The 26,110-nt window shown below is 37.8% G+C and overlaps 1 protein-coding gene across 10 annotated transcripts in view; it reads left to right on the forward strand.

Moving 5' to 3' along the window:
* Nucleotides 1-26,110, forward strand: part of LOC138736914 (PC3-like endoprotease variant B) — a 1,109,211-nt gene that overhangs the window by 432,036 nt on the left and 651,065 nt on the right. For all 10 annotated transcript variants that reach the window (XM_069887110.1, XM_069887113.1, XM_069887115.1 and 7 more), the window contains one exon: nt 11,638-11,741. In XM_069887110.1, coding sequence (XP_069743211.1) covers nt 11,638-11,741 — 104 coding nt within the window. The remainder of the gene's footprint in view (nt 1-11,637; nt 11,742-26,110) is intronic.

Genomic DNA, 26,110 nt, shown 5'->3' on the forward strand with positions numbered 1-26,110 from the left:
TAGTCTATTATTTCCTTTCTGCCACCTCCTTCTCTTCTTTAATAACAGACTGACATTTGCGATTTTCCAGTCCTCTGGGACCATACCAGAATCTATCAATTCCTGAAAGATCAATTCCAGTACCTCCACAATCTCTGCTGCTATTTCTTTCAGAACCCAAGGGTGCAATCCATCTGGTCTGGGAGGCTTATCCACCCTTGAACCACTGAGCATTCTGAATACCTCTCCCTTGAAATAGTAACTGCACTCACTTCCCTTCCCTGATACCCATCGACATCTGGCACACAGACGCCAAGTACTCATTTAGTTCCTCTGTCATCTCCTTGTCTCCCTTTATTATTTCTCCAGCATTTTTTTCTAATGATCCTCTCACTTCCCTTTTACTTTTTATACAAAGAAGCTTTTTATATCCTCTTTGATATTTGTCTCCCTACTTTCATACTTCATCTTTTCCTTCTTTATGAGTTTTTTCATGACCCTCTGCTTCCTTTTATGCCCTCCCTTTTGTTTTGACTTCCCTTCTCAGCCACAGTTGTTGTGATATTTTCCATTTGGATATTAACTCTTTCTTGCATTGTATTTATCCTGTTCTTGCAGGAACCATCTATGGCTGCTCTGCCATCTTCCCGACTAGTGCCCCCTTCCAATCTACTTTTGCTAGTTCCTCTCTCATGCTATTGTAATTGTCTTTACTCCACTGAAATACTGACATATCTGATTTAATTTCTCCTTGTTAAATCACAAATTGAACAATCAATTTGTGATCAATGCCTCCTAATGGGCCTTTTAAACCAGTGGTTCTCAACCTTTTTCTTCCCACATTATCACCTTAAGTAATCCCTTACTAATCACAGAGTGCCTATGGCATAGAGAATACTTAAAGTGGTATGTGAGTGGAAAGAAAAAGGTTGAGAACCACTGTTCTAAACTCTCTAATCATCTCTGGGGTGCATTGTACAACACCCAATCCAGTATAACTGATCCCCTGCTCTAAAATGCCATTTTGTAGGCTTTCTGCAAATTCTCTCTCTTGAGATCTAGTCCCAACCTAGTTTTCCCAATCTACTTGTATGTTAAAATCCCCCATGACTACCATAACATTGCCCTCTGACATGCCTTTCCTATTTGCTGTTGTAATTTGTTGTCCTTATCCCATCTTCTGTTTGGAGATCTGAACATAATTGTCAACAGTGTCTTTTTACCCTTGCCATTTCTTAACTCATTCCACAATTATTCTATATCTTCTGATCCAATCTCACTTCTTTCTAATGATTTAATGTTGTTCCTTACCATGCCATTCCCTCTGCTTATTTGTCTATCTTTTTGATACACCGTGCATCCTTGGACTTTCAGATCCCAATGGCATCTATCCTTTAGCCACAACTGCAATGACCACAACATTATACCTATCTTGCCAGTGTGTAGCTGTACTACAAGTTCATCCATTTTATTTCATACACTGCATGCATTTAAAAGCAAAACCTTTCACCCTGTGTTTATTGCTTTTGACTCTATCCCCCAGTGGCATTGCAACTCATCCCAATGGCTGCAATTTTCCCCTATCTTTCCACACAAAATCCCTACCAGTTTTGCCCACTTGTGTACCAACCTCCTCTTCTTCTTCATCCTAAGTTTGGTTCCCACCCCCTGAAAATCTAATTGTAACCACACCACCACCAACCCCCCGCCCCCCCCCCCCCCCCCACCCCACCAACTGAATTAGAAAACCTCCCTGCTAGGATATTTGTTCCCTTCAAGTTCAGGTGTCAGCTGTCCCTTTATATAGGTCATCCCTTCTCCAGAAAAGGTTCCAGTGATCCAAGAACTTGAAACTCTGCCCTCTACACTATCTTCCTCATCTGACCTTCCCTAGCTTTTGTCACCTTGGAGGTCCTGCTCTTCAGCCCCTTTGCTAACCCCTAAACTTACTCTACAATACCTTTACCCCACTCCTGCCTATGTCATTGCTGCCAATATGTTCCATGACTTCTAGCTATTCATTCTACCCCTTAAGAATTTTCTGCACATGCTCAGAGACATCATGGACTCAAGCACCCAGGAGGCAACATACTATCCTGGAGACTTTTTTTGCAGTCATAGAATCTTCTATCTGTTCCCTTGACTATCAAGCCTCCTTTGATTATTGCTTTACCTGACTTCATGCTTCCCTTCCGAGTGCCTGCTGCCTGGCCGAGATACGTCATTACCATCAGCAGTATCCAAAGGGTTATTCATGTTGTGAGGGAAATGGCCACAATGGTACCATGCACTACCTGCCTATTCCTTTTACCTCTCCTGACTGTCACCCAGCTATCTTCCTCCTGCCTGCTAGGTGTGATCGCATCTCTGTAACTCCTGTCTATCACCTTCTCAGTCTCTCAAATAATCCGGGGTTCATCCAACTCCAGACCAATTCCTTAACACAGTCTGTAAGGTGCTGCAGTGGGATGCACTTCTCACAGATGAAATCATCAGGGATACTGTTGGCTTTGCTGATATCTAAATTCTGCAAGAGGAGCAAGTCTCTGTCCTGGCTGCCATTCCTAATGTTTATTAAAGCAGAACAAATTAGAAAAACCTGTCCTTACTGTTGTGTATTATAGGCATAGAAATACACTTGCACATCTCCATGCTTCATTCATCCTTTATTACTAAACTAAAACGTACATATACAAGAGATGATGTCAGGTGCATATTCACAACTCTTACTCTGCCTCAATCTTCATCTCTGTTCACTAAAGCCTCAAACTCCCTCTCCTACGCTGGATAACTCACACTCTTGCTGCTCCAACAATGGCCAAACTGCTTGTGCCTGCTCCACTTTTATGTGTTCCTATTTATGAATAGTGGTTTGATTGGTCCAGTAAAGCAGAGTTCGGTGAATGCTCCCTTTTAATCTCGTCTCCCTGTGCGTATATGTAAAATACATTTGTGTGTGTATTATAGGATGGACACACACGCACGCACGCACGCACGCACGCACGCACGCACACACACACACACACACACACACACACACACACACACACACACACACACACACACACACACACACACACACACACACTTTATATATATCCATTACCTTCTTTTTATTATTTTCCTTCTTTACACTGCAGCCAATTTGTAAAAATTAATTTACAGTATGCTAGAAGTCTCCAGAATCCAACATATCCCCATTGGTTGTGGGAATGTATATCCTGCTCTGTCCAGGCTCTAATAATAAATCAATGTGTCTTGACCTCATTCACAACTTCTGCCTTAGAAGGTTAACAGAATGAAATGAGAACAGCATTTCTATCCCCTATTCTGCCCATTGTTAAATCTTTCTTGGAAATCATTTCTGAATTCAAATGCATTTTTAATTCAGTATTTAACTTTAGTACAAATTGGATTAAGATTGACAAAGTTAATCTGATTATTTTTAAATAAAAACAAGAAAGCCAAGAACTTTATATGATCTTACTTGATTTGATCCAGCCTATCTTTAGCAAGATAGAATTTTGACCCCGGTAGCTTGCATCAATGTGTAATATTGTGGTAGCCTTGTACTCCTCTGCTTAGATCCTTTCCATTGACTTCAGAGGAGGTTTGATCTAACAACTCAGCCAGCAATAGCCATCTGCTGCATCCTGAGAGACAGTCAGCTCAAAGGGATAGCAGTCTCCTTGAATTTTCTCAAACTAAAATAAGCTCACCTGATTCTTTTCACTGATATAACTGAGCTCATTTTATGAACTGAATTGCGATGAAGCGAAGGTGCCTCTTTGCTGCCAACTTTAAATTGAGATCCTACAGCTGTCTGAATAACATTCAGCTCACTTCCGAGAGTCATTGAGTCATGGAACAAGTTCTTTCTCTATGCCACCTTTCTACACTCATCTTTCATCCCTATCAACTGTTGTCTCCCACCAATATCAGAGGAAATTTATAATGGTCAGTTAACCTACTAGCTAGCACATCTTTGGCATGTGGGAGAAAACTGGAACACCCAATGGAAATTTATGTGGTCAGAAGAGCATGCATGTGTCAGGCAGAGTGTGCCAGAGGTTAGTACAAACTAATGGCTTTGAATGTGTGATTCAATCACACTAAATGCTATGCTTCTGTTCCTTTCTGACAGGTTTCTTCATGGTGTGAGCCATCTGAGGCCAGTCGTAGAATATAGAACATCAAACTGTACTGCACATGAGCGGGTCCTTTGGCCCATGCATCTCCGCCGAATATGATGCCCAAGTTAAAACTCTGCTGTTTTCACCTGATAGATATCTCTCTATTCGCTTCATATTTATGTGTCTGACAGCTGCTTAAATGCTACTATTTTATCTGCTTTCACCACTATTCCTGGCAGCCTTTTCCAGGCACCTACCACCCTGTGTAAAAACACTTTCTCCATACATTTCCTTTAAACTACCCTGCCCTCACCTTACAAGCATGACCTTTTGTATGTGACGTAGGTATCAGTGGTCATTTATTACATTTCTTTTTATCTGTAGGAAATAAAATAAAAATATATAAATTTCAGGGTCACTCGCCAAATGGAGAAAATATTCTAAATGCTTTGCATATGTGGATTGATACTGTTGCTGGTAAAATGGATCAGTGAAACTGGAATAAATTTAGTAGAGGCAGCCCAGTTAGCATATAGGTCAGTGCAACACTGACACAGTGCCAGCGATCCTGGTTCGAATCCATCACTGTCTGTAAAGGAGTTTGTACATTCTCCCTGTGTCTGCATAGGTTTCCTCCGGGTGCTCTGGTTTCCTCCAATGTACCAGGATTGTAGGTTAGTTGGGATATTCGTGCAACATGGGCTGGAAGAGCTTATTAACATGCTGCATGTCTAAATTAAAAAAAAAGTACTTGAAAGAGAGAGAGGAAGGTTGGGGAAAGGTGAAGAAGTGTATTTAATTAAATTGTTCTTTGACAGGACCTTTGACACCTCAGTGGATCAATTGGCTTCCTTCTGTGCTCCATTATCCTGTCATCTGGTTTAGAAATTAATTAATTTCTCATCTTTTATATGCTCTATTTCCCTCTATTGTGCTCTCTCTTCGATCAATAGAAATAAAGAGTACATATTATCTATTTGCTTTGAAATAGATAATAATAATAATGTCAAAAATATGGTTAAGTGATTTGAAGAGCACAAAAAAGCTATATTGTGAAGATAAAACAAAGTTCCCTATGAAATTGGTTCTTGCAGGGACTGATTTTCAGGAATGGTGCACTGCCTATCAATTTCAGGCCAAAATTAATACCAGATCATAGATTCAACACTGTGATATGAGTTGGTTGATTCAGCCATTCCTTCTGATAAAATACATATAACAGCAATGTCGTGTATTTTTGTACCATTTTTTATTTGATGGAGAAAGTGAATGGCCAGACTTGATACCCCCTTATCTCCTTTTGATCATTATTCATTAGTTTTACTTTAACTTAGAGCTTCCAAATGCTTCATATTTTTCTCTTGCGCCTTTTAACCTCCATTCAACAATAAATCATTTTCACCATTATTTGCCTCACTTGCAATCAAGCAATAAAATGTATAAACAAGTTAAGAACAACCTAAGAGATAATCAAAGATGTGGCCTGCTATTATTGGAAGATGCCAGGGTAACTGCTGATGTTATCAAACATTGCTGGAAATATTCCAGAGGACAGTGTAGTGATATGCATACATTGTGCTGTGCACGAGTGGCTGGCATGTCCACTGATGACTCACTCCCTAGTGACTCCTCCCCTTGTGACCTGGCCATAAAGGTTGACCTCCCTTCCCCTGTCCTCCGTTCGAGCACATGGAGTTGGACCAGCTGTAGAAATGTAGAAATTGTGCTTTAAAATTACCACACAGAAATCTTTATAAGACTCAGCATGAGTTTATTCAGTCAAGAAGCTTCCAGAGAGCAGGATACAAATTTAAGGCTATTAAAAGGTGCTTTCAGATGGCCACAATACCTGACTGTAAAGCCTGTGCAGCTGTATTGTGGCCATCTGAAAAATGGGAGTACCCGGCCAGGAGGTCCACTCACCTAACTTTTCTCCAGTAGGTGTTAAATCCTCCTTGGAGTATCCTCCGGTGGCAGCTGAAAGCAGCCGAGCTGCCAGTGGGTGGCTGATGATGTCACGGTGACGTCGTCAGCCATCGACTCTTGGTTCAAATGCACTTTTGGGATTGATGCAATTTCCAGCAGTGCTTTGACATTATTCTCAATGAAGGGAAACAACACTGAGGGACTTGGGTAAATTTCAACTTTTTAAATTGTTTAAGAATTTATTAAACATTTTTAATTCTTTTTTTTTTATATATTGCAACTTCGGAAGTTTTATTTTGTTTTTAATCAATGACTTTCAGTACTTTTGAATTTATTTAAATTTCAAGAAACTTTGGAAGTAATTAACCAAACTGGGAATGGTTGAGTTGGCCATTAATCTACAGTAAGACCATTGGTATCTGGCCCCTATGGGGATTGGTAGCTGCTGGATAAGTGAATTTTCCAGTTGCTTGAGATAGCGCATTCCATGATTGGTGAACTAACGAAGAGGCATTCCAATTTTAAAGGTGTATTTTTTTGCCTATTAATTTAACATGATTTTTTTTTTTACCAATTGCTTGAATTCTGGATTACAGGGGTTTTACTGTACTTTCTTGGAGCGAGACTTGTTCTACAAACCCCACCTCCCCACAATGACACATTATAATGGTCATATTTTCTCAAACAGGGCTACATCATAAGATCCATCCATAATTTGGATTGCCAAAGATAACTTTAAAATTTATGCAGATATCAGTGGCAAGATTAGATAGTTTACCTCTGTCTGTGAATTCTGGCCAAACTATTTCAGCTGTAGCTCAGTGATAACACTTCTTGATCCAGGGAATGAAGGTTTTTTTTGGATCTTTGAGAGAACCCTGCACTGTTTAAGATGCATTTTCCAAATGTTATGCTAAACTATAGCATTATTCATCTCTCTGAAGCAGCTGTAAAATATTATTTTGGATTAGAGTAACTAATTTTCTCATTCATTCAACCTCATTCCTTAAATATCTTCAGCCAAAAACATAGAGATTAACCACAGGTTTAAAGCACTGTCTATAAAACATTGGAACATCTGGACCGTCAAGCCTGCTCTGCTGTTTAATATGATCATGGCTGATCTGACCGTGGACTCAACTCCTGCTACCTGCTTTTTTGCCATAACCCTTAATTCTCTTAATATTTAACTATAATTTAAAACCCTTAATATCTAACTGTATCCTAAATATATTTAATGAGACACCCTCTACTGATTACTTAGGCAGAGAATTCCACAGATATGCTACTCGCCGAATCTTGAGGCTATGACCCCTAGTTCTAGTGCCCATTACAACAATTGCTGCACTTTAAAATAATCTAAAAGGCAATGAAGAACTTGAAGATATACTGAAAGCAAATTCCCTGCAAGAGCCATGTGCTCCTGCACATGGGTGGAAATTATTTGGGTTGTGTGTGCCATGTGGGCATCTTGATACTTTAATTATCTCTAGGTCCCTATAGGAATTATATCTCTTCATGTTAGCCTCACATATTTCAATGGAATCAGTATTTCAAAGTACCAGACAGCATAACCTTGAAGGAAATATCAGAATCAATCGCTCTCCCTGAATTTTTGGTCTACTTCAAATTTAAAAAAAAATGTTATTACCTGATTTTTATTTGCTTGCTTGCTTCAGGATGGCTTACTTTCACAGAAAAATGAAAAATTACACAAAGAAGCCAGAGTTTATCAAAACCTGTCAGTGTCAGTTTGAAAATCAATGGATGAAATATTGTATCAGATGATTTCACAAGTAAACTATTTTGAATCTTTTCACACATTAAAATTGTTGACAAGGAAAAGCAGCTTAGCCACAAAAAAAGGAAATCACTTCAGACATGCTTGGTTATTGAAATTGTACTCTATATATTAGTAATGAATGGGTTAATGCATTCACATTGATTTTCTTTACAATTTCAGTAAAAAATAAGTTAATAAAAGAATGTTAGCAGAATAATTGGATGATTAAAGTGAGAATAAAAATTGTGAAAAGACAGAAAATGCTATGAAAATAAACTGATGTATGCACTCCTCTGAAATGTTGTTGTAATAAAAATAGTGAAATTCTTGGTGTTTGCAGCATAACTCTTAAAACAACATGAACTTGGGGACTTTTGCTCAGTTTAACACACGAATCCAAAAAGTGTTCCCAATGCTTCAAGCTCTCTTCCACCTCCTGTGCTGCCTGCTGTCTTTTTCAGTGGTAAAATGGGAAATCACTTTAACTGATGTGAATGTTAGCTATGGACAGACAACAAGAGAGCCAGTTTAAATGGCCACAAGGAGACATTAAATATTTGGGGATAAAAGTAGATAAGAATTTGAGTAATTTACATAAACTCAATTATCTCCCTTTTCTCTGGAAGATGGAGGAGGATTAGGATTGGTGGAAAATCATGCTCATGACTGGTGGGCAGGGTTAATTATGTTAAAATGAAGGAGATGCCAAGACTGCAATATCGTTTTCAGTCCTCGCCCATCCGATTGCCCCAGGGCTTCTTTAAGGTGGTCAGCAGATGTGTCAGAAAGTTTTTGTGGAATGGTAAGATGGCTAGGATTTCCATGGAAATATTGACTTGGGGTCACAAGCTGAGTGGTCTGAAATTATCATACTTCAAAAAAACACTATTACGCAGCCTAGTCAAGGTTTATTACTTCTCTTTACGAGGGAGGTGGTACTGCATCAACTGTACCTCATACCACAAAAATTACCTAAATCCAAACCAGAAATTTCGGAAACGTGCTTTAGGTGTGGAGATTGGAAACTTTATCCATTCAACTTGGCTGTTCATAAAGGTGAAATCGTTCGGGGGGGGTGGGGGGTGGGTGGGAACCTGGGGGATAGTCTGAAAAACAAAATGACAGAGATGGATTTTCCAGAGGATTCGGAATTGAACCTTTTGGGAAACATTATGGATGTGAGTTTTAAACTGTCGAAATACCAAATTTTTGTGAAGGTTACCTTGGCAGAAGCCAGCAGATGTATAGTGGTCACTTGGAAGTCTGACTCCCAACTAAATATTACATGATGGAATACAGAGATCCAGAGTTGCATTCCACTGGAGAAAATTATGCACAATTTAAGGATACTTTTGTTGGGATATGGCAGCCTTATCTCCAGCATATAAGTACCCAGGTATAGTTATATCCCTTCCAAATAGAAGAAATATTAAAATCTGTACTAATAGTGGAATGGTTGAGATAAATGAAGGGTCAGGGTGCAGATGAATGTAATATAATATATCATTGTTGAGAAGATTGTACTGTTGTTTTGGATTTGTGTGAATCTTGGAAAATCAAAAATAAAATATTCCAAAAAAAAGCTAAAGACAGACAAACTTTACTGTAATATATAATCAGAAGATCCTGGAAACAGTCAGCAGGTCAGACAGTATCTGTGGAAAGAAAAGCAGAATTAATGCTTCAGAACTGGAACCCTTTGTCACATCTTCAGCAGCTACAGTTTTCTAAATGTCATTCATGATAAAATACCCTCAGCATGTGTTTTTACATCCGATCAAAGTGAGGTTTAATCTCATATAAGCTGCAATTATTGCTGTACAGTGGGAAAATTAAACTAATTTTCAGAAGAATCTCATAATTAGCTTACCAAATAGTTCAAAATATTTTTAAAATTAAAATATCTGCCAATATTTCAGTCCTACCTTAATAAGTGCTTATTTCCTTTCTGGGTTGTTGTGAATGAGAATTCTTTAAAGTGATAAGGATGGTACCACAGCTGCTGCACTTGTTGAATTGAGAGTTAACAAAGAGTGATGTTGGTCAGAGATGTTCCTTCCACAGAAATCTTCAAAGGGAATTTTATTTAATTTCAAAGCTGAGTGTTGTTTTGTTTTGAAATTTTGAATTTTCTTGATTTCAGACATTTTTGTTCAGCCATTTTTAGTGAGAGCACCTACGAATTAGAATGAACGAGAAATTTAAGCATGGATTTAATCGAAAATTATATTTAATAAACAAAACCCAAGGGTTAAAAATCACTTGGACACTGGTTTTACACTTGTTACATGAGTGCAAAATGACCAGTTTAGGGGTGCACAGGACTACTGGTGAGGGAGGCAGCCCCTATCCAAGACAGATCCAAAGACCCCAATGATTTATGGGAGGTACCAGCTCCCCATTTGTATTATGACAACATGACCTAACGCCCAAGCTTCTTCCTCCTTAACATAGATAAAATGATCATTTCTTTATTGTTAATGGATCACCAAAAAGAATCCCAAGCATTGGTACTCACACATAGGGAAGCTTGTACATTGAGAATGAGTTCTGTGGTGTGCTTCATGCCTTGTCTCCAACCCTCCTGTAATCATGGACTCATACAATGCTGAAGGGTGCCATTCAGCCTATTATGCACATGCCATCTCTACTGGAGAGCTGTCCAATTTCATACCACATCTCTTTTCCATATCAGCAGCCATGTGATATTTTATCCTTTTCTAATATATATTCAATTTCTTTTGTATTTGACCAAATTATAAGGATCACTCGTGTATTCTTTCTGTTACAATAGAGGATGGAGAACTGACAAAATAATGAAATGTTCAGCCCCCATTCCAGATTAAACAAAGTGAGCCTTCATTATAAATATAATGAAAGCAAATTGTCAGAAGAAACTGGAGATGCATACATCACCAAAACTAAGATTCCTCAGAATATGAATCATTGCCCAGTCATGTTTTTCTATGCAGATATATTTAGTTAAAACATATGTCTGTTGTATTCCTCAATTATAAATTCATGGAAACTGCGCTGACTCAGAAACCTAAACAAATTGCATACTTAGCAGTGGAGAGTGAAAGGTGGTCTCTATTCATTGCCAGAGATGCTGTGGGAAGTACAGTTTATTATGAGTTAACAGGAGAGAATAAAGCTTGCGGTCGGGTCTTTGAAAATGGAGCAAATAAGAGCAGTGAAAAAACTAATGCTTATATGTTTTGGCTTGATTGTTGTTTTTGTGGGTTTATTAAACAGCTCTTCATTAACATGAATAAGTCAACAGGATTAAATTGAGCATGCATCTCGGGTGTTGTGTGTGAAAACTTGAAATAAAAACAGTCGGCAAATAAAAGCATATAAAAGCCATCTTTACATTGTTTTTTTCATTATTCACATAATTTTAAGTACTGTAGAAGGATTTTAATTATATCAATGAAGTATATGATTCACCTTTACGTTGTAAGGAAGAGAAAGTTAGATTAAATTTTACGTAGTTTGCAACAACTTTATGCAAAATTACAAACATCTAAAATAATTGTAAAGACTCCATTTGATTTCTTGCAGAGCAGTAATAGCAGAATATGAAACCCAGTTCATTTTATTTCCTGTTGCTAACTATTAAGATTTTCCCAAAGGACAAGTACAGCTGTCTCATTCCAGTAGTAATGACCTAGTTTTATGACTTTTGTTGAATTAAAAGAAAAAAAATAACGCTCCCTTTGTTGATGGTATAAAAACATGATGGAGATTTATGCCTGTTGCTTTTTCAGAATCTGCCTCATTAATTTTGTTGCTTGCTGCATTTGTCATTTTCAGGTGACAGCCACTAACAGCATGGAGGGGTGCGATTCACATTTCCGAGGCACCTCCAGTGCTGCTCCATTGGCCACAGGAGTTCTGGCACTGGTTTTGGAAGCCAAGTAAGTCCTTCACTATTACTTATGTTCCTCCTGCCCTCTTTAATTTCTGTCTCAACATTGCCGTGAAGTGGCCAGACTCATAGGGGTTTCCCATGACCCTGGCAGGGGAAATATATAACATTATATAACATTAGAGCATCGGGATGGAAAATATCACAATGCGATTGTTTATTTAGATGGAAAATGTAAATCTGCAACAACATTTTCCAAGAGTTTGGAAAGAGCTGACAGAGTGTCAGAGTTGATGTTGGCAATGAAGAGCATCAGTGCTCTCTTATTGTTATGTATCTGGGCTATTTAAAAGATATGGTTTCTTCGAGTCAACTGGATGAAAGGAGACAGGATAAATTTTGTAAATTCCATTCTCCCAGTGAGAAATCACACTTGAAGGACATGCACGTCTGAAATAAATACTTCATGTACCATATTCTAGCTCATCTCATGTTTTCATCAAGCAAGACTAGTACCGTGAATGCAAGAATGCTGTACTTGACCAAACATTTTGGAAATGTGTCAAATCATCCTTATTAATAAAGAAACAGTGCCTTCCTGAAGTAGTGTCAGGAAAACCTTATCTTTATTGGTTGTTGAAGGAGTGCCTTGTGTAATAATATTGTGCGTGGAATTAGATGTGCTTGGGATAGAAGGGAGGCTGAAAGACGTTTGTCAATCAGGTCTGACATTCATTGAGTATCACACCTGTAACTAATGCAATTCTTGGCTAAATCTAGATGCTCCCCCATTTTGCCCTGTAATTGATTCTTGAAGGTGTTGGAGGCAGGAATGTGTCATTCAGCACATGGAATGTGTTCCAGCATTAGATCAAAGCTGATGTGTTTCTTATTTATCTAGTGCCTTGTCCCCCTTGCTAGCCATCATCCACTATACTTGTAGAAGTATTAACTGATCTAAAACCTAGTGATTGTTTGGGAGACAGTTCTATAGGTTTATCATTGGCGAGAATTTATTTTGGATAATCTCATTTGAAAAGAATGGTTGTGATTGTATTTTCCCTTGACCAATTATTTATTGTAAATTAACACAGAACATTTTATTGGCTATTTTTACATGAAGACTATTAAACCATCTTTGTAATCTTTGTGGACCGAGTGTACAGATGAGTACTTGTGGCCTATATGTGTGCCTTGTTCAGTTTCCAATCATTTTACAACAAGCTCTTGTGATTGAACACAATCTTTTGTTACTGTGTTTTTAGGATGATTCTGTCATGTGTCTGAACAAGACCTAACAACTGAAATGGGTACAGAGCGAAAGACACACTTGACTTACAGTACTTGAGGCTTACACTAATTCTCCTCAAAAGTAAGACATATAACAGTGTTGAAATGCAACTTAAACTGGAAAAGTCCTGGACATTGACTTGCTTTGAAACTTATTGTTCCCCTATCACTCTCTGACAGCTGCAGATGAGCTCCAAAGTTATTACAAACCAAGTTGAGAAATACATCTAAAAAGTAAACTGACAATTAAAATACAAATTCTACCCCTCTTAAATCTTTGGGTGTGAAAATTCCACCTGCACCAAGGTGGCTACAATCAGTAATAATGTTCTTCATGGCTGCTCCAGGTACTGTATATTATTTGTGCATATTGGAATCATAACATTAGTACTCTGAGTGTGTGGAAAAATACACTATTCTTTCTATTTAACCATCTTGTTAAGGAATTTTTTTAGATCAGGTTCTTAAACCTGATTTTTTTATGATGCTTGATTGGGTACAGTATTGACTCAAGGTATCACACATTTACTGCACAATTACACCTGACATTAATAGTTCACTCAGGAGGATCAGATGGTGGACAAGAGGATAACAGGATAGTATTTTAGGCTGATCTCAGGAAATGTTCTTTATTTTCTTAATAAGGTAATAAAATCAAAGTCTTTCAATAATGATGAAGGTCAATGAATTGATCAAAATATTGGAACTTTTTTTGGAAATGTATGGATTAGCTAAAAAGGACTGAGTAGGCTTGTGAGCTTGTAGTTTTGTGGTTCGTTCTTAATAAAAGCCTACTTGCATTTATCTTAAACTATCGCTTTGCATTGGAGTTGATGTTTGCAGCATTCATATTCAAACTGGACCCTGGAGGATGAAATTTGTCCATTTGATTCCACTAAAATGAACATAAGAAGATGGAATATAGATTGCAGTTAAAACTTCTGTCTGCATTTACAACTCACAACTAAAGATAATTTTTACCTGATACTGTAGTCAAGAATACAAGTCTGATATCCTTGATGACTATTTTATTTCAACAATGAAGGAGACATTTTGACCCATCAAAAGCAATCCTGCTCTATCTCTCACCTACTCAGAATTAAGGGCCAATTACTCTGCTTTGAGATATGGGAAGAAACTGGAGCATGTGGAGGAAACCTCACAGTTACAGGGAGAACTTGCAAACACCACAAGGATAGCACAGGTGAGCAGGATTAAACTGTGGTCACCCGAGATGTGAGAGAACAGCTGCATCATCGTGCCCCGATATTTTGAGTTAGAATTTGGGAGAGATGGAAGAAGATACGTGTTTACGTTGTTCAAATGTTTGACAATTGACACACCTGTGCCACCCTCTTATGCAGCTATAAAATGTACAAGTACATAAGAGGATGGCTGAAAGACAGCCTACTTTGGTTTTCTTTATTTTCTCTTGATACAACTCACACGTATATCCAATGCGTTCCTTATTGTTCTCTTTTTTTCTGCCAGTCTTGTGCATCCTTCCCAAAATTCGTCCCACTCCATTCCTTCTCCCACGTCCAACCCAGTTCTCCATTTCTTCCCTTCCCGAGATGTTGTTTTTAACTGCCTCCAGTTAGACGTTACAAAGCTACAGGCAGAGGATGTTTTCACTAATATTTACTGACGTCTCTTCCAGTGAAACAATGCATTTTACACAATGGCTTTCAATTCAGTTGTGTAAAAGCAAAGAATGCTGGTTGACTTGATTTACTTATATATCTTCCTGAATCTGATGCTGGTCATGTACATCAATCAATAGTCAGATATTTGAGAGTAATGTGAATGATATAACAAATCCGCATCCATCTGCCCCAAACCCATTCCATCCAAACTTTGAGCTTATCTGTGGTTTGCTTGGATCATTTTAGATATTTCTCTTAAAGTTAGCAGCAACAGTTATACATTACACAATGATATTTAGTAGCCTGTTGATGATATATCCCCAGGGGATCAAAAAGGTCAAAAATAGAAGTTAACTATTTTTAACTGGTAACATCCTTTTTCTCCATCTGATAAATGGTGACTAGCTGTAACCAAACAAAAAGATCTGGATTATGAATCTTTGCACTGTCATTGTGAAATCTGCAAGACAATTTTCTGAAATATGCTATTTTAGTCTATAACATGCTAGAATTAGGTCAACATTTTACTGTTTCTCTCAGTTGTTTATTTTTATTAGCTCAATTGCTTTTAATTTTCTTTTGGACATCTGTAGATTCTCCAATGACATCCACCATTTACATTTGGCATCACAAACATGCCTCACATTTGCCATAATTCCTCAGTCCCCATAAATATTATTGTGACACACCATTACAGAGATCAGAGTACTTCATCATGGAAACCTACAGCCATTCAGCCATCCTTTTATGTAGTTGTACATTTCACAGCTACATTAGCAGCATTTGGGAGATTTATACCAGTTTTCTGCTTTATTAAATGTTTAAGGATTATTTTCAAAGGTTGACATTTTTTTTTGCAAACAAGTCCATTCTGTATATTTGCACCAGCAGTTCATGATTAGCAAGCAAAACCATGCCGTTCAAATTTATTGCTGAAAAGGGATTCCGATGTTTTTATAAAGTCAGCTGAAAGATAATGGTAGGCTTATTTAAACCCAATATTTTAATGAGTGGATTCTTATTTTACAATGCTTAGTAAAACGTAGGTTTTGATATCAGTCAGTTCATTGCTTGCACTGTGCTTTAACTTCCTGTCTCTTTTTGCCAACAGCTGCACTATGATATAAGTTATGGTTTCTCAGAGAGAAAAAAAAGTCTATTAAAATCCTGTTTTGGTCATGTGTCAGTAAAAGATTTGGATGTGAAATGTTGGTATCCAACTCTGAAGAAGTATTTGGAATCCTGTGGTAACTCACATGTGTAAGGGGTTGGGGGGCAGGGAAATGAGGCAAGTTTAATTCTTGTACTGATGTTGTAAGTCACCATGTCACTTGTCTGAAGTCAATATAAAGAGGCTTGTAGCATCCTCAAGTCTGGACCTATGTCAGTAGAATTTGTGTTAGTTCCCAAGTGAGAAACAAACTGATTCCTCTCCACGTGCTCCAGTCACGGGTCCTTGAAAATCCAATGGTTTCATGAGAAAATTCAGCCAGATTTTGACAGTGATAATGTAGGAGGGGAGTGGATGAATGGAATCTCTCTGACTTTATGTCTGTGCACAGTGTGCCTGATCAGAGACTCTGGACATGAATCAGACTGTTCTTGGGTGGTGAAGGTCAGCCAAATTATTTCCATCTACCCATCTCCTTGACTTTCCACAGCTGGTCACAATACTTCTCTGATGAGATATGATGAGTAACAAATAAAAAAATGATTTTACATATATTTTGGTTGATAAAAATGATAACCTACAACAGAGGTTTCCAGTAAACTATGGCACCATGTTTCTGAAAACAGTTTATCTGGATATTTTAGTGCTGTCAAGGAAAATTTATGGACATTTGCAAGCCTGGATCATTTGCAAATTAACCAAAAATTAAACTGGCAGTGAACACCACAGAAATAATCATATTTTTAAGATCATGGATATTTGTTTTCTCAAATCATTAAGCCACCCCTTTATTTATATAATAACTGTCTATTTCCAAGCAATGAATTATGTGCCCAATCAACTAATACCAAAATTCAACTTTAAATGTCAAGGTTTCTTGTTTAAATCATTGAAAATCTCAGAACCACTCATTGACTGTAAATGATGGTGGATTGATAATCTCTTTTCTCGTCACATAGATCTAGATAAGTACTAAAAGTGTAAACATATCCCATTCCCAGGTACCAGTGTCTGTCATTGTGCAGAGTTTGTGTGACTTTCAGCCTGAATGAGTCAGCCTAATTTTTTTTAATTATTTTAATTAAGTTTTGAGAAAATAGAGAATATAGGACTCAATTAATATAATAACAGTAATACATTTAATATAAAATAATAGAAAAATTCATAAGGTCCAAAAAAAAAGGGGAGTCCCACTTCCCCCAACACCCCCTCACCAGATTTGAAAGAGAAGGGGACAGACAACAGGAAATAGAGATAGATAAAAAGAAAGAAAATAGAAAAGAAAAAACAACAGAAGCAAGGTTCACCATCTCAGTCACATCATTTTAAATGTATTAAATTTCTAATGAGGAATATACCAATTGTCAAATATCAAAATAAATTATGCAATCTGGGCATTTAAGAAATCTAAATAAGCTTGCCAAATTTTGACAAACATACTATATCTATTCCTAAGACCATAAGTAATCTTCTCAAGGGGAATACAAAAATGAAAAAAGATGTAAAATTTATTGAACAGGAAAATAAAGTATTGAAAGTAAGTTCCACAAGTTAAAACATAATTAGAAAAAAATTGTAAAGTGTGTTAAAATGGTCAGCAGAGTTTTTGTGTTACAGATCAAAATTGTATTTGAATTACTCATCTCACTAGTTTGGAACCTATATTGTATTGCCATGGTTATTTTTGATATTGAGTACCTTAAGTTCAGTAATATTCAACAGATATTTAAATTAAAAATAAATAAAACAAAACAATCAAGAGATTTAAATATTGAAAAATAGCTTGTGATCAATAAAATGAGAATTGTCCATTATCACATTTTATTCACCAGTGAATAACTTGGCCTTTGTATTAAAAATGTGATTTAACTAGCTGTTTTACATGGATCATGTTGCAACAAACATATCATGCTTAAAGACTGAGTGGAAGATTAATATCGGTTTTGCAAATGGTTTTCAAAGAGTAAAAATTATGGAAGAACAATGAAATCTGTGACAAGAGGATGTGCTGTAAGCATGATAAAAGGACCTTCTTCCCCAACCCCCATCTTCCCTTAGTCTTTTTTTAAAAGTCCTGACACAGTCAAGGTGATGGCCAATTTTCGCCACTCAGTTATCCATCACTTCACTCAGCTGGGCATGCTCCATCATATGCAACAGCCTCATGAATTTATGCATCAAGCTGTGCAGCCAGTCGTGCCGAGGGCCCTGGTGACAAGCAAAATTGCTGTGCGCCTCATTTAGCTGTTTATTGCACCAGAGTAAGTGTTGCAGCTGTCATCCTGAGATGGGATGATAGTGCCTGTTAATAGACAAGACTGGCAAGAAATGATGGACGCCACAGTGAGAAACACTCATCTGCCTACAAGCACCACAAGCACAAAGAAATCATACTGAAACATATCATTTCATCTCATTGACAGCTGTGTTAAAAATAGTAAAAGTCACCAGTCCTGTTCACCTAAATTGCCACCACATTTATAATAAGAGACTGCCCACCTGATTTGGTTTTGGGTTTTATGTGATCATTACCCTCTTTTTACCTTCTCTTTAATTTCAGCAGAACACATGCTTAATAAATATCAGTTTAGCATTTTCCACTCCTGTGCCCTGTCAGTGTCTCACAAATATATTAATCTCTCAAATTTAATATGACAGCATTCTATTTATTGGCCAACATGAGCCTTCTCAGAATATAACCTCCCCAATATAAACTTGAACAAACTAAAAGCTTTCTATAAACCGGCTTTGCATCTCTTTAAATTTTCTTTCATAAAAAATACTTTGCTCAGTTTAAAAGAAGTCTATCATTTTCTTGATTGAGGATTGTTAGGAATGCAGGAATTCCTCATTAAAATACTCTCTGATGCGGTGTGACCTTCTGTTACAGCACGCATTCTTTGTTAATAGAGAAAACACCCTCACTGTAAATGCAATGATGTGGTGTCCCTGGATTGTAGGCGGCCTGTTTTTGTACAGTTGCCAACGACACTGTGACAAAAAGGGTTGAGCATTTACTGTACTAGAAGACTGGCTTACTTTCTAATTGATGATTCTCCAAGTTAATTTGGTGAAAAGGCAATTACTCCAGGAGCCCAATAAAGATCTGTCCAGGCCTTTTCAATTGCTTCACAGGAATTGGGAAAGGATACTAGGAAGTTCAGTGCACTCACCCCAAAAATAATTGCTGGAAAAAAATCTTAAATGTAAGTTAGTTCCTCAATACAAGGTTAATTTTGTCAGATGGGCTACCATCTTTTTATTGTAATCAGAGGCTGGTATTTTGAAATAACATATAAACCAAGGCAAAACTCCTTCAAGTGGATCTCTAGATAAAACATATGGTGTGATTAATGTCATCTTGTATATATTTGAAAAGGAAAAAGTATGTATCATGGTTAATGTGGTTTATGGTGTGAAAAATAAAAAATTAAAAAAAAAAGAACATAAAAAGTGTCTTCTCTTTCCCATCCTTGGCCAACAGAAAATGCAATTCGGAGTCACAATCTGCAATACAAAAGTACTATTTTGTTTTACAAGACATCAATTTTCCTCCGTAATGTATAGTGACAGCTGAGTTGTTGCCCTAGGTGGCTGGATTCGCATCAACAAGAGAAAAATATTTGAACAAGGTAATGTAACATGCAACCTATAGCAGAAGATTTCCCATCACTCCTTCAAAATGGTGAAATGATTGCCAGTACTGGAGTGATTCTGTCCAGTCTGATTAAGAATGTTAATCCTTTGATCTAATACTGACATTTTTTTCCCCCCCACAAATTAGTGAATGGTTTTAATCCTGGAGTTCATTTATCTTTTGTCAGCTTTAACTGCTGTAAATTTGGTTTTGCAAGATTTGAGGTAAAATTCACTGTACCTTTCATCAATTGCACTCTCACAAAGTTGGCATTTCATTGTAAGATTTCATCCCAGCTACCTGCTTGAATTAATGGAATCAGTAAATAGAATCACTAAGAACTTTGTTCAACAGAGATAAGGAGAATGGCAATCAAGAACAGATGAAGGAAATATATGCTTTCTATTTATCGATGTTCAATTTAATTCCAAACAAATTACTGAGCCACATGAAATCATCATTGTTCACTGTGGCTGATCTTTCTTGAAGCCTTGAGGAAAGCTCTTGTTGCATTTTCCCAGGATTTCCTCCAATTGCGCAGGCGTGGTGAGCCTTCTGTTAAGACAAGTTAGGGGAAGCACAGGAATGCTAATGACGTGAGAAGTGCAGTCCGTAGCCATTCGGCTGATTTTATTTGCCCCAAACAGAAGACTTTTTTGACAGGGCTCCCAGTACTTTGAAGCTTGGACCATGGTGATGCCTGGTCAGAAGTGCAGCCAATTAAGAGCAAAAATGAGGATCTCAATGGGAAACAGGGCAGAGGGTCCAGAGGCCGGTGATCATTGCTGCTTCTACTGGAGTCACAGTTGCATTCCTTCCACACAAGGCCCTGCATCTAAAGGGGAGCATAATGGGGTACTGCTGTATCCATTGAAAATTAATTAGTGAGAATGTTATCCTCATTTGTTTTGCTCTGAATTAATGACATCACACCATAATCCACTGCTGCCTTAAATGAATGACTGCAAAGGATGAATGCCGAATGAGCCGCCTTTGGAAGCTGACAATGTACACAATATCATATTTAACAAATAACCAAAAGCAGGTGTCCATATTTCAACATTAATTCCATGAAAAAAGCTATTCCTTTTAGAATTGTAATTTTATACCAAAGTGAATTCTTTGCAAAGTTAAATAATTACTCAATTTCAATTGAATTGTTGTTTCCGTATTTTTCAGATTGAAATTTTATTTTAAAATGGATTTAATTGTTGAATTTAAGCAAATAAATAAAGTGATGTCAGGTTGTTTTTGCTTTTGATGGCAAAATGTGAGCTAGAATCAAAGGTGAAATCACTGACTGTGAAAAATATACCTTTGTTTATGTTCTGTTTGCATTTTTCTTGTTAGAAATTTCTCTTGAAGCCTGGCTTTCCCTTTAATCAGAAAGAGATAACATTTGTTTTCCACACTATATCATTTAGATGCCTTTTGAGTTTTTAGAAGAGTGTCGGATTTACTCAGCAACATTGTTGTCTAAGACATTAAAAAATGAATGACAGTGATATCTCAAGCAGGCCTTGCACCTAAGAATGAGTTTACTACATAGACGCTTCAAATTGGCCAAAGTTATCAATGAATTACATCAGGAATATCATTAAGAGCATCTCTTCAATCACATTAAATGCAATATCACTAGTGCCGTGAAATACAAATACATTTTTGGGCCCTTCAAGTTCAAGTTCATTGGACATTCAACTGTGCTAATAGTACAACCCGATGAAACACCATTCTCCTATCCATGGTGCAGAACCGTGAAAAACAAGCATACAGACAAATGATGCATAACACAGTACATATATATATATACACCGCCAGTGGGCTGATCTCGCCTCAAACCGTGCATCTTGGTGCCTCACAGTTAGGCGGGCAGCAACCTCCTTCGAAGAAGACCGCAGAGCCCACCTCACTGTCAAGAGACAAAGGAGGAAAAACCCAACCCCAACCCACCGATTTTCCCCTGCAACCGCTGCAACCGTGTCTGCCTGTCCCGCGTCGGACTTGTCAGCCACAAACGAGCCTGCAGCTGACGTGGACATTTACCCCCCTCCATAAATCTTCGTCCGCGAAGCCAAGCCAAAGATTATAATGAATTTTCTTAATAAATGGCAATCATGGAGAGTTGTTTTTAGCAGTCATTCAGCATTCTCACTGCAAGTGGAAAGAAGCTCTGATACTCCTGTATCTCTTCCCTGACTGAAGTAGCTGGAAGCTGCTGTGTGTGGGGTGGTAGGGGTACTTCCTGTTTTTGTGAGCCCTATTTAAACAACAATCGCAGTAAATCCCATAGTTGCGGTGTAGGTGGCGGGGGGTGGGGGGAGGTGTTAGGTCTGCTTTGTTCATGAATGAGTGAGACAAACACCAGACTGAGTCGAAATCAGGGTTCTTTGTTCTTTATTACCGGATTGTAACACTTGCGACTAAACATGTTAGTCGGAGAATGCATTCTGCCGTTATCAGCAAAATGGTGATTTTTTATACCCTTGGATATGTGCTTAGAACATCATCATATCATTACTTGTCCAATGACTAAAACTGTTGCTATCCTTTCCCTGCTAGCTTCCTGCCTCTCAATCCATCAATGTCTCTCTTATCTTGTAAGTACAAGGATGCATTCACATCTTGTTACAGCCCTGTACATTCCCATCTCATGATGTTTTACCTAACAGGAGTACAAGGACACCTCCCCTTCTTGTTACAGCCTTGTACAGGGTAACTCCCTACACATTCCCATCTCATGATGTTTTACCTTACAGAGGGCAACCCCAGTGATCATCTCTGCCACTTTTATGGACCTGTGGCTTGACCTCCGATCTGATGCTCCATGGCGACTGCGTGACACTGTAATGCAGTTGGCCAGGACGCTCTCGATAGCTCCTGTAGAAAGTTGACAAACTACCAGTTTCAGCCTTCAAATTAAGTGCAGTCGTTGTTGCACCTTCCTGTCAAGTGAGGAAATCTTTTGTGTCCAGGATAAATCACTTCTTTAGTGGAGTCCAAGAAGCTCGGTTTCCTCCACTACTGCGCTATTAACGTATGGTGGATGGTGGTCATCTCTGATCATTCTGAAGTCCACAATCATCTCCTTTGTCTTGTCAATGTGGAGACTTAGATTTTTATTCTTGCACCATTTCATGAGATTTTCCTCCTCTCTACTTTGACTCTTTATTGTTGTGATGAGACCAACTACTGTTGTGCCATTCCGTTTTATAATGTCTTCCCTTGGAGCTTGTGCAAATCAGGAAATCTGTTCATTTAAAAGCCTTTCTGATTTTCTATTTTTTTGTCACAAGTCCTAGAATTGCACAGCACAGAACAGTTCCTATGGGGCCATGCTGACCACATTGGTTCACTGGGCTTGTCCCATGCAATTGCATTTGGTCCATATCCTTCTAAGACTTACCTATCCAAATATCTGTACCTCTGGCAGCTCATTCCAGAGTGAAAATGTTATGCCTCAAGTTTCAATTTAATCTCTCTCTCCTCACTGTAACTTGCTCCCCTCTCACCTTAGCACCCACCTCTCATCTTAACTTTCTATCTAGCTGCCTATGTGGAAAAACTGATTGTGGATAACTTAGTCTCAGCATAGTGGTGGATGACTTGTTTCCACTCCAGTTCAGTACCTGAATGGCCTGTTGAAGGATCAGCCAGCTCTACACCAAGTGGGGCAAGGTGAGCCCAATGAGGCAGTTATTCGACACTCCTTCTGCGATTTGTACATGGCCTCTGTTCTCGTTGTATATGCTTGAAGAATTCAGTGCTTCCAAGATTTCGAGTAGTCACAGGTCAGAGATTCTCATGAAGCATTTGGGGTGTTACATTTTTTTTCAATGAGATGATAAGAGAGCCTAATGTAGTAATAATAATAGAATTTCACTACTCACAATTGAACTGCAGGGATTCTGCTCAATGTGGGATTGAAAGGGCATATGGGCATTGTGCAAGTGAATTACGAAAAAATTCTACTGTGATGCCTAATCTGATTTGGATCCAATAACTTCATTGTTGTATTCTCAACAAAAGTAAGGATGTTCTCGTATTGCCAGCAGTGTATGTGAACATTAGCAGGTTCAGATTGAAATGAAAATCTGACTCTCCTGAGCCATTTAAAACAAATGTTCATTGTATGATTAGCTGTAGCATTGTTATTCTTGCCTCTTTTTGAATACTCAAGCTTAAATGTTATTCATTGATGCTTTTGACAACATTACTTGATCCAGACAAAAACTCACATTTACAATGATCTAAAATATATTGCTGTGTGTATTTAATGAATGATATTTCAGTCTCTCATTCCATCAAGCACAGAAACTCCTTCAAACCCGTATTTGATGGTGTCAATGGAAATTTTAGTTAATGCAGAAATAGTCAAAAAAATTTAACTGGCAGAAAACAAATTAAAAGGTGTTAACTTTGATCAGAATTCTCCAGGAATGCTTGATATTTTCAAAATTTGCCAAAATGGTACTATTTGCTGATTAGAGGAAGTTGGGGGGGGGGGGGGGGGGGGGGAGGGGGAGACTGAGCTGGGGGAGGTGAAGCCCAGTAAATGTATGCCACAGTGTTTCCATAGTGAACCTCATTGTCCATATTCATATGTGTCTATCGTATTCCAATTTGTTTGGGAATTTCACTGCAATAGCTAAAATATGCAAATGCATGAACTACATAAAGGAGTCACTACTGTTCTAAACATTACCTCCTGATGTCTGAGAACAGTCTGAGTGCTATTCCCATGTGCTTATGCATTACTTAAACACAGGCTCCCCACTGAGCACTGTCATTTCAGAACTGCCTGTGTAACATTTAGATTGGGGCTGCACATCCAGCTTTACCCTTTTTGGATGCTGTTTTTAGCAAGAGAAGATCAGATTCCATACTTTTATATTTCTTAAAACGACAAATCAATATTTTTCATTCTTATCATCAGAATATCTTCCAGAATGTAATTTAAGTCCTACAGAAATGTACAAATGCACTTGGCAAACTGGTATTTTTGAGTTAATATCAAGACTTAATACTGTATCTCATCTCTTGGTGCAAAGTTTTGCACTGATTTAGATTTAGAAAGTACAATTTCATATCGACTTTTCCTTGTGAATGTCTGCAAAGTAGTAAATAACATATTTACAGAAATCCATGAAGCACTTGTGTTTATTGAAAGGATTCAACAATCTTTCTGTATAATGGTCTAAATCCTGGCCTAAATAGCAAATTATTTGCTGTAATTGAATCACACCTGATTAGTAACTAAGAATATTTCAAACATTTAGTTGTGGAAGTCTGTTCAATCAAAAATTTTGTTGTTAGACACTGTCACCAGACATCTCATCAAGTTGTCTCCAAGCAACTCCAGAGATTTTTTTCAGAACAAAATAATTATCAGAAATATCTTTGTATGCAGGTGCTTTATGACATTTCTATAGAGTAAGTTGGTGTAATGTTGCTTGCACATGTGTACATGTTGTCTTTTGAGATTAAGATCACTTGACACTGGTTCCTTGGAATTGGAATGTGAAGTTCATTCCACAGGGACAGGCCTTGTATGGTTGCTTGAGCTTGAGTAGGTAAGGGTGTTCCTGATTTATGACTCTATTCTGAATCTGCACATTTTCAGGATGCTTCATTTGATTCAATTCTGTAGTGTCCCAGATTTCATGCTTTGGTTGACAAGCTCATACAAATCCGTGGCTAGTGTTCTTTTTAAAACTCTCTAATAATGCCTGGGCCTTCATCAGAAGTGCCAAAGTTGACGAACCACTGACTTCCCTGAATTCATGAAATTTCATGGTATCGTGAAAATGCAATGCAGGATTGTGTGTGCTCTGATGGTTATCATCTTCGTGCCCTGAGCTTTTATCTTGTTGATCTTTTGCCCTCATTTCTTATGGAGACAAATCATGAATGAATGGTCTAATCCTGCATTTTGTGTTTCTGGAGTTTCCATAAGATGAACTGGCTTTTGAGCATATGTGTGTTAAATTCTCAGGAATAGGTTCCAGATTCCCCAATACCTCTTGAGCTGTCTGAAAACAGTACAAAAACAAGATTGATTCAGCCAAACATGATACACCTTTCTTCATTCTGCAGGCAAGGTTAGTCATTGGTTGTTTGGTGCAGAGGGTGCAAAAAGAAATGGTTTGAAAATATCTGTTGGTTTTGCTGCAATAAACAAGACAAAGCCATTAACAAATTCAATTAGTTAGGCTTAAAGCCTGTATTACTGTTGGCTAATTCCTGCATCTAGAGATAATGGGGAAGGTGGGATGCAGTTTGATTGGGAAGGTGGCAGTCACCAAAATTCTTCTGTACTGCATTAGAACTTGTAGTGGATCTTCTCTGCTCAATGTTGTTTAATAAACTGGCCCTTTCAGGGGCTTTGAGGTGAGGTGCAAAGACATAGGAGGTAACAAAGCTTCAGACAACTACTGCTAGGATGAATGGTATGGCATAAGTCATCCTCCGGACAACTAATACATAGCATTGCTATTCGCATCAGTGCCTCAATATTATTGAAGGAATACCAAAAGTGATATATTTTTTGGATGGAAGCCTGGATTTTGTTTGAAGAACATTAATATCTTTAAATTAAAAGAAGGGATGTTGATTTCCTTTTTTTGAATTGGGAAAGTGGTTATTGTAAGTATAAAGCAGTATATTTAAATTATATT

This window comes from Narcine bancroftii, chromosome 6 (genome assembly GCF_036971445.1).
Source record: "Narcine bancroftii isolate sNarBan1 chromosome 6, sNarBan1.hap1, whole genome shotgun sequence".
Lineage (NCBI taxonomy): Eukaryota > Metazoa > Chordata > Chondrichthyes > Torpediniformes > Narcinidae > Narcine > Narcine bancroftii.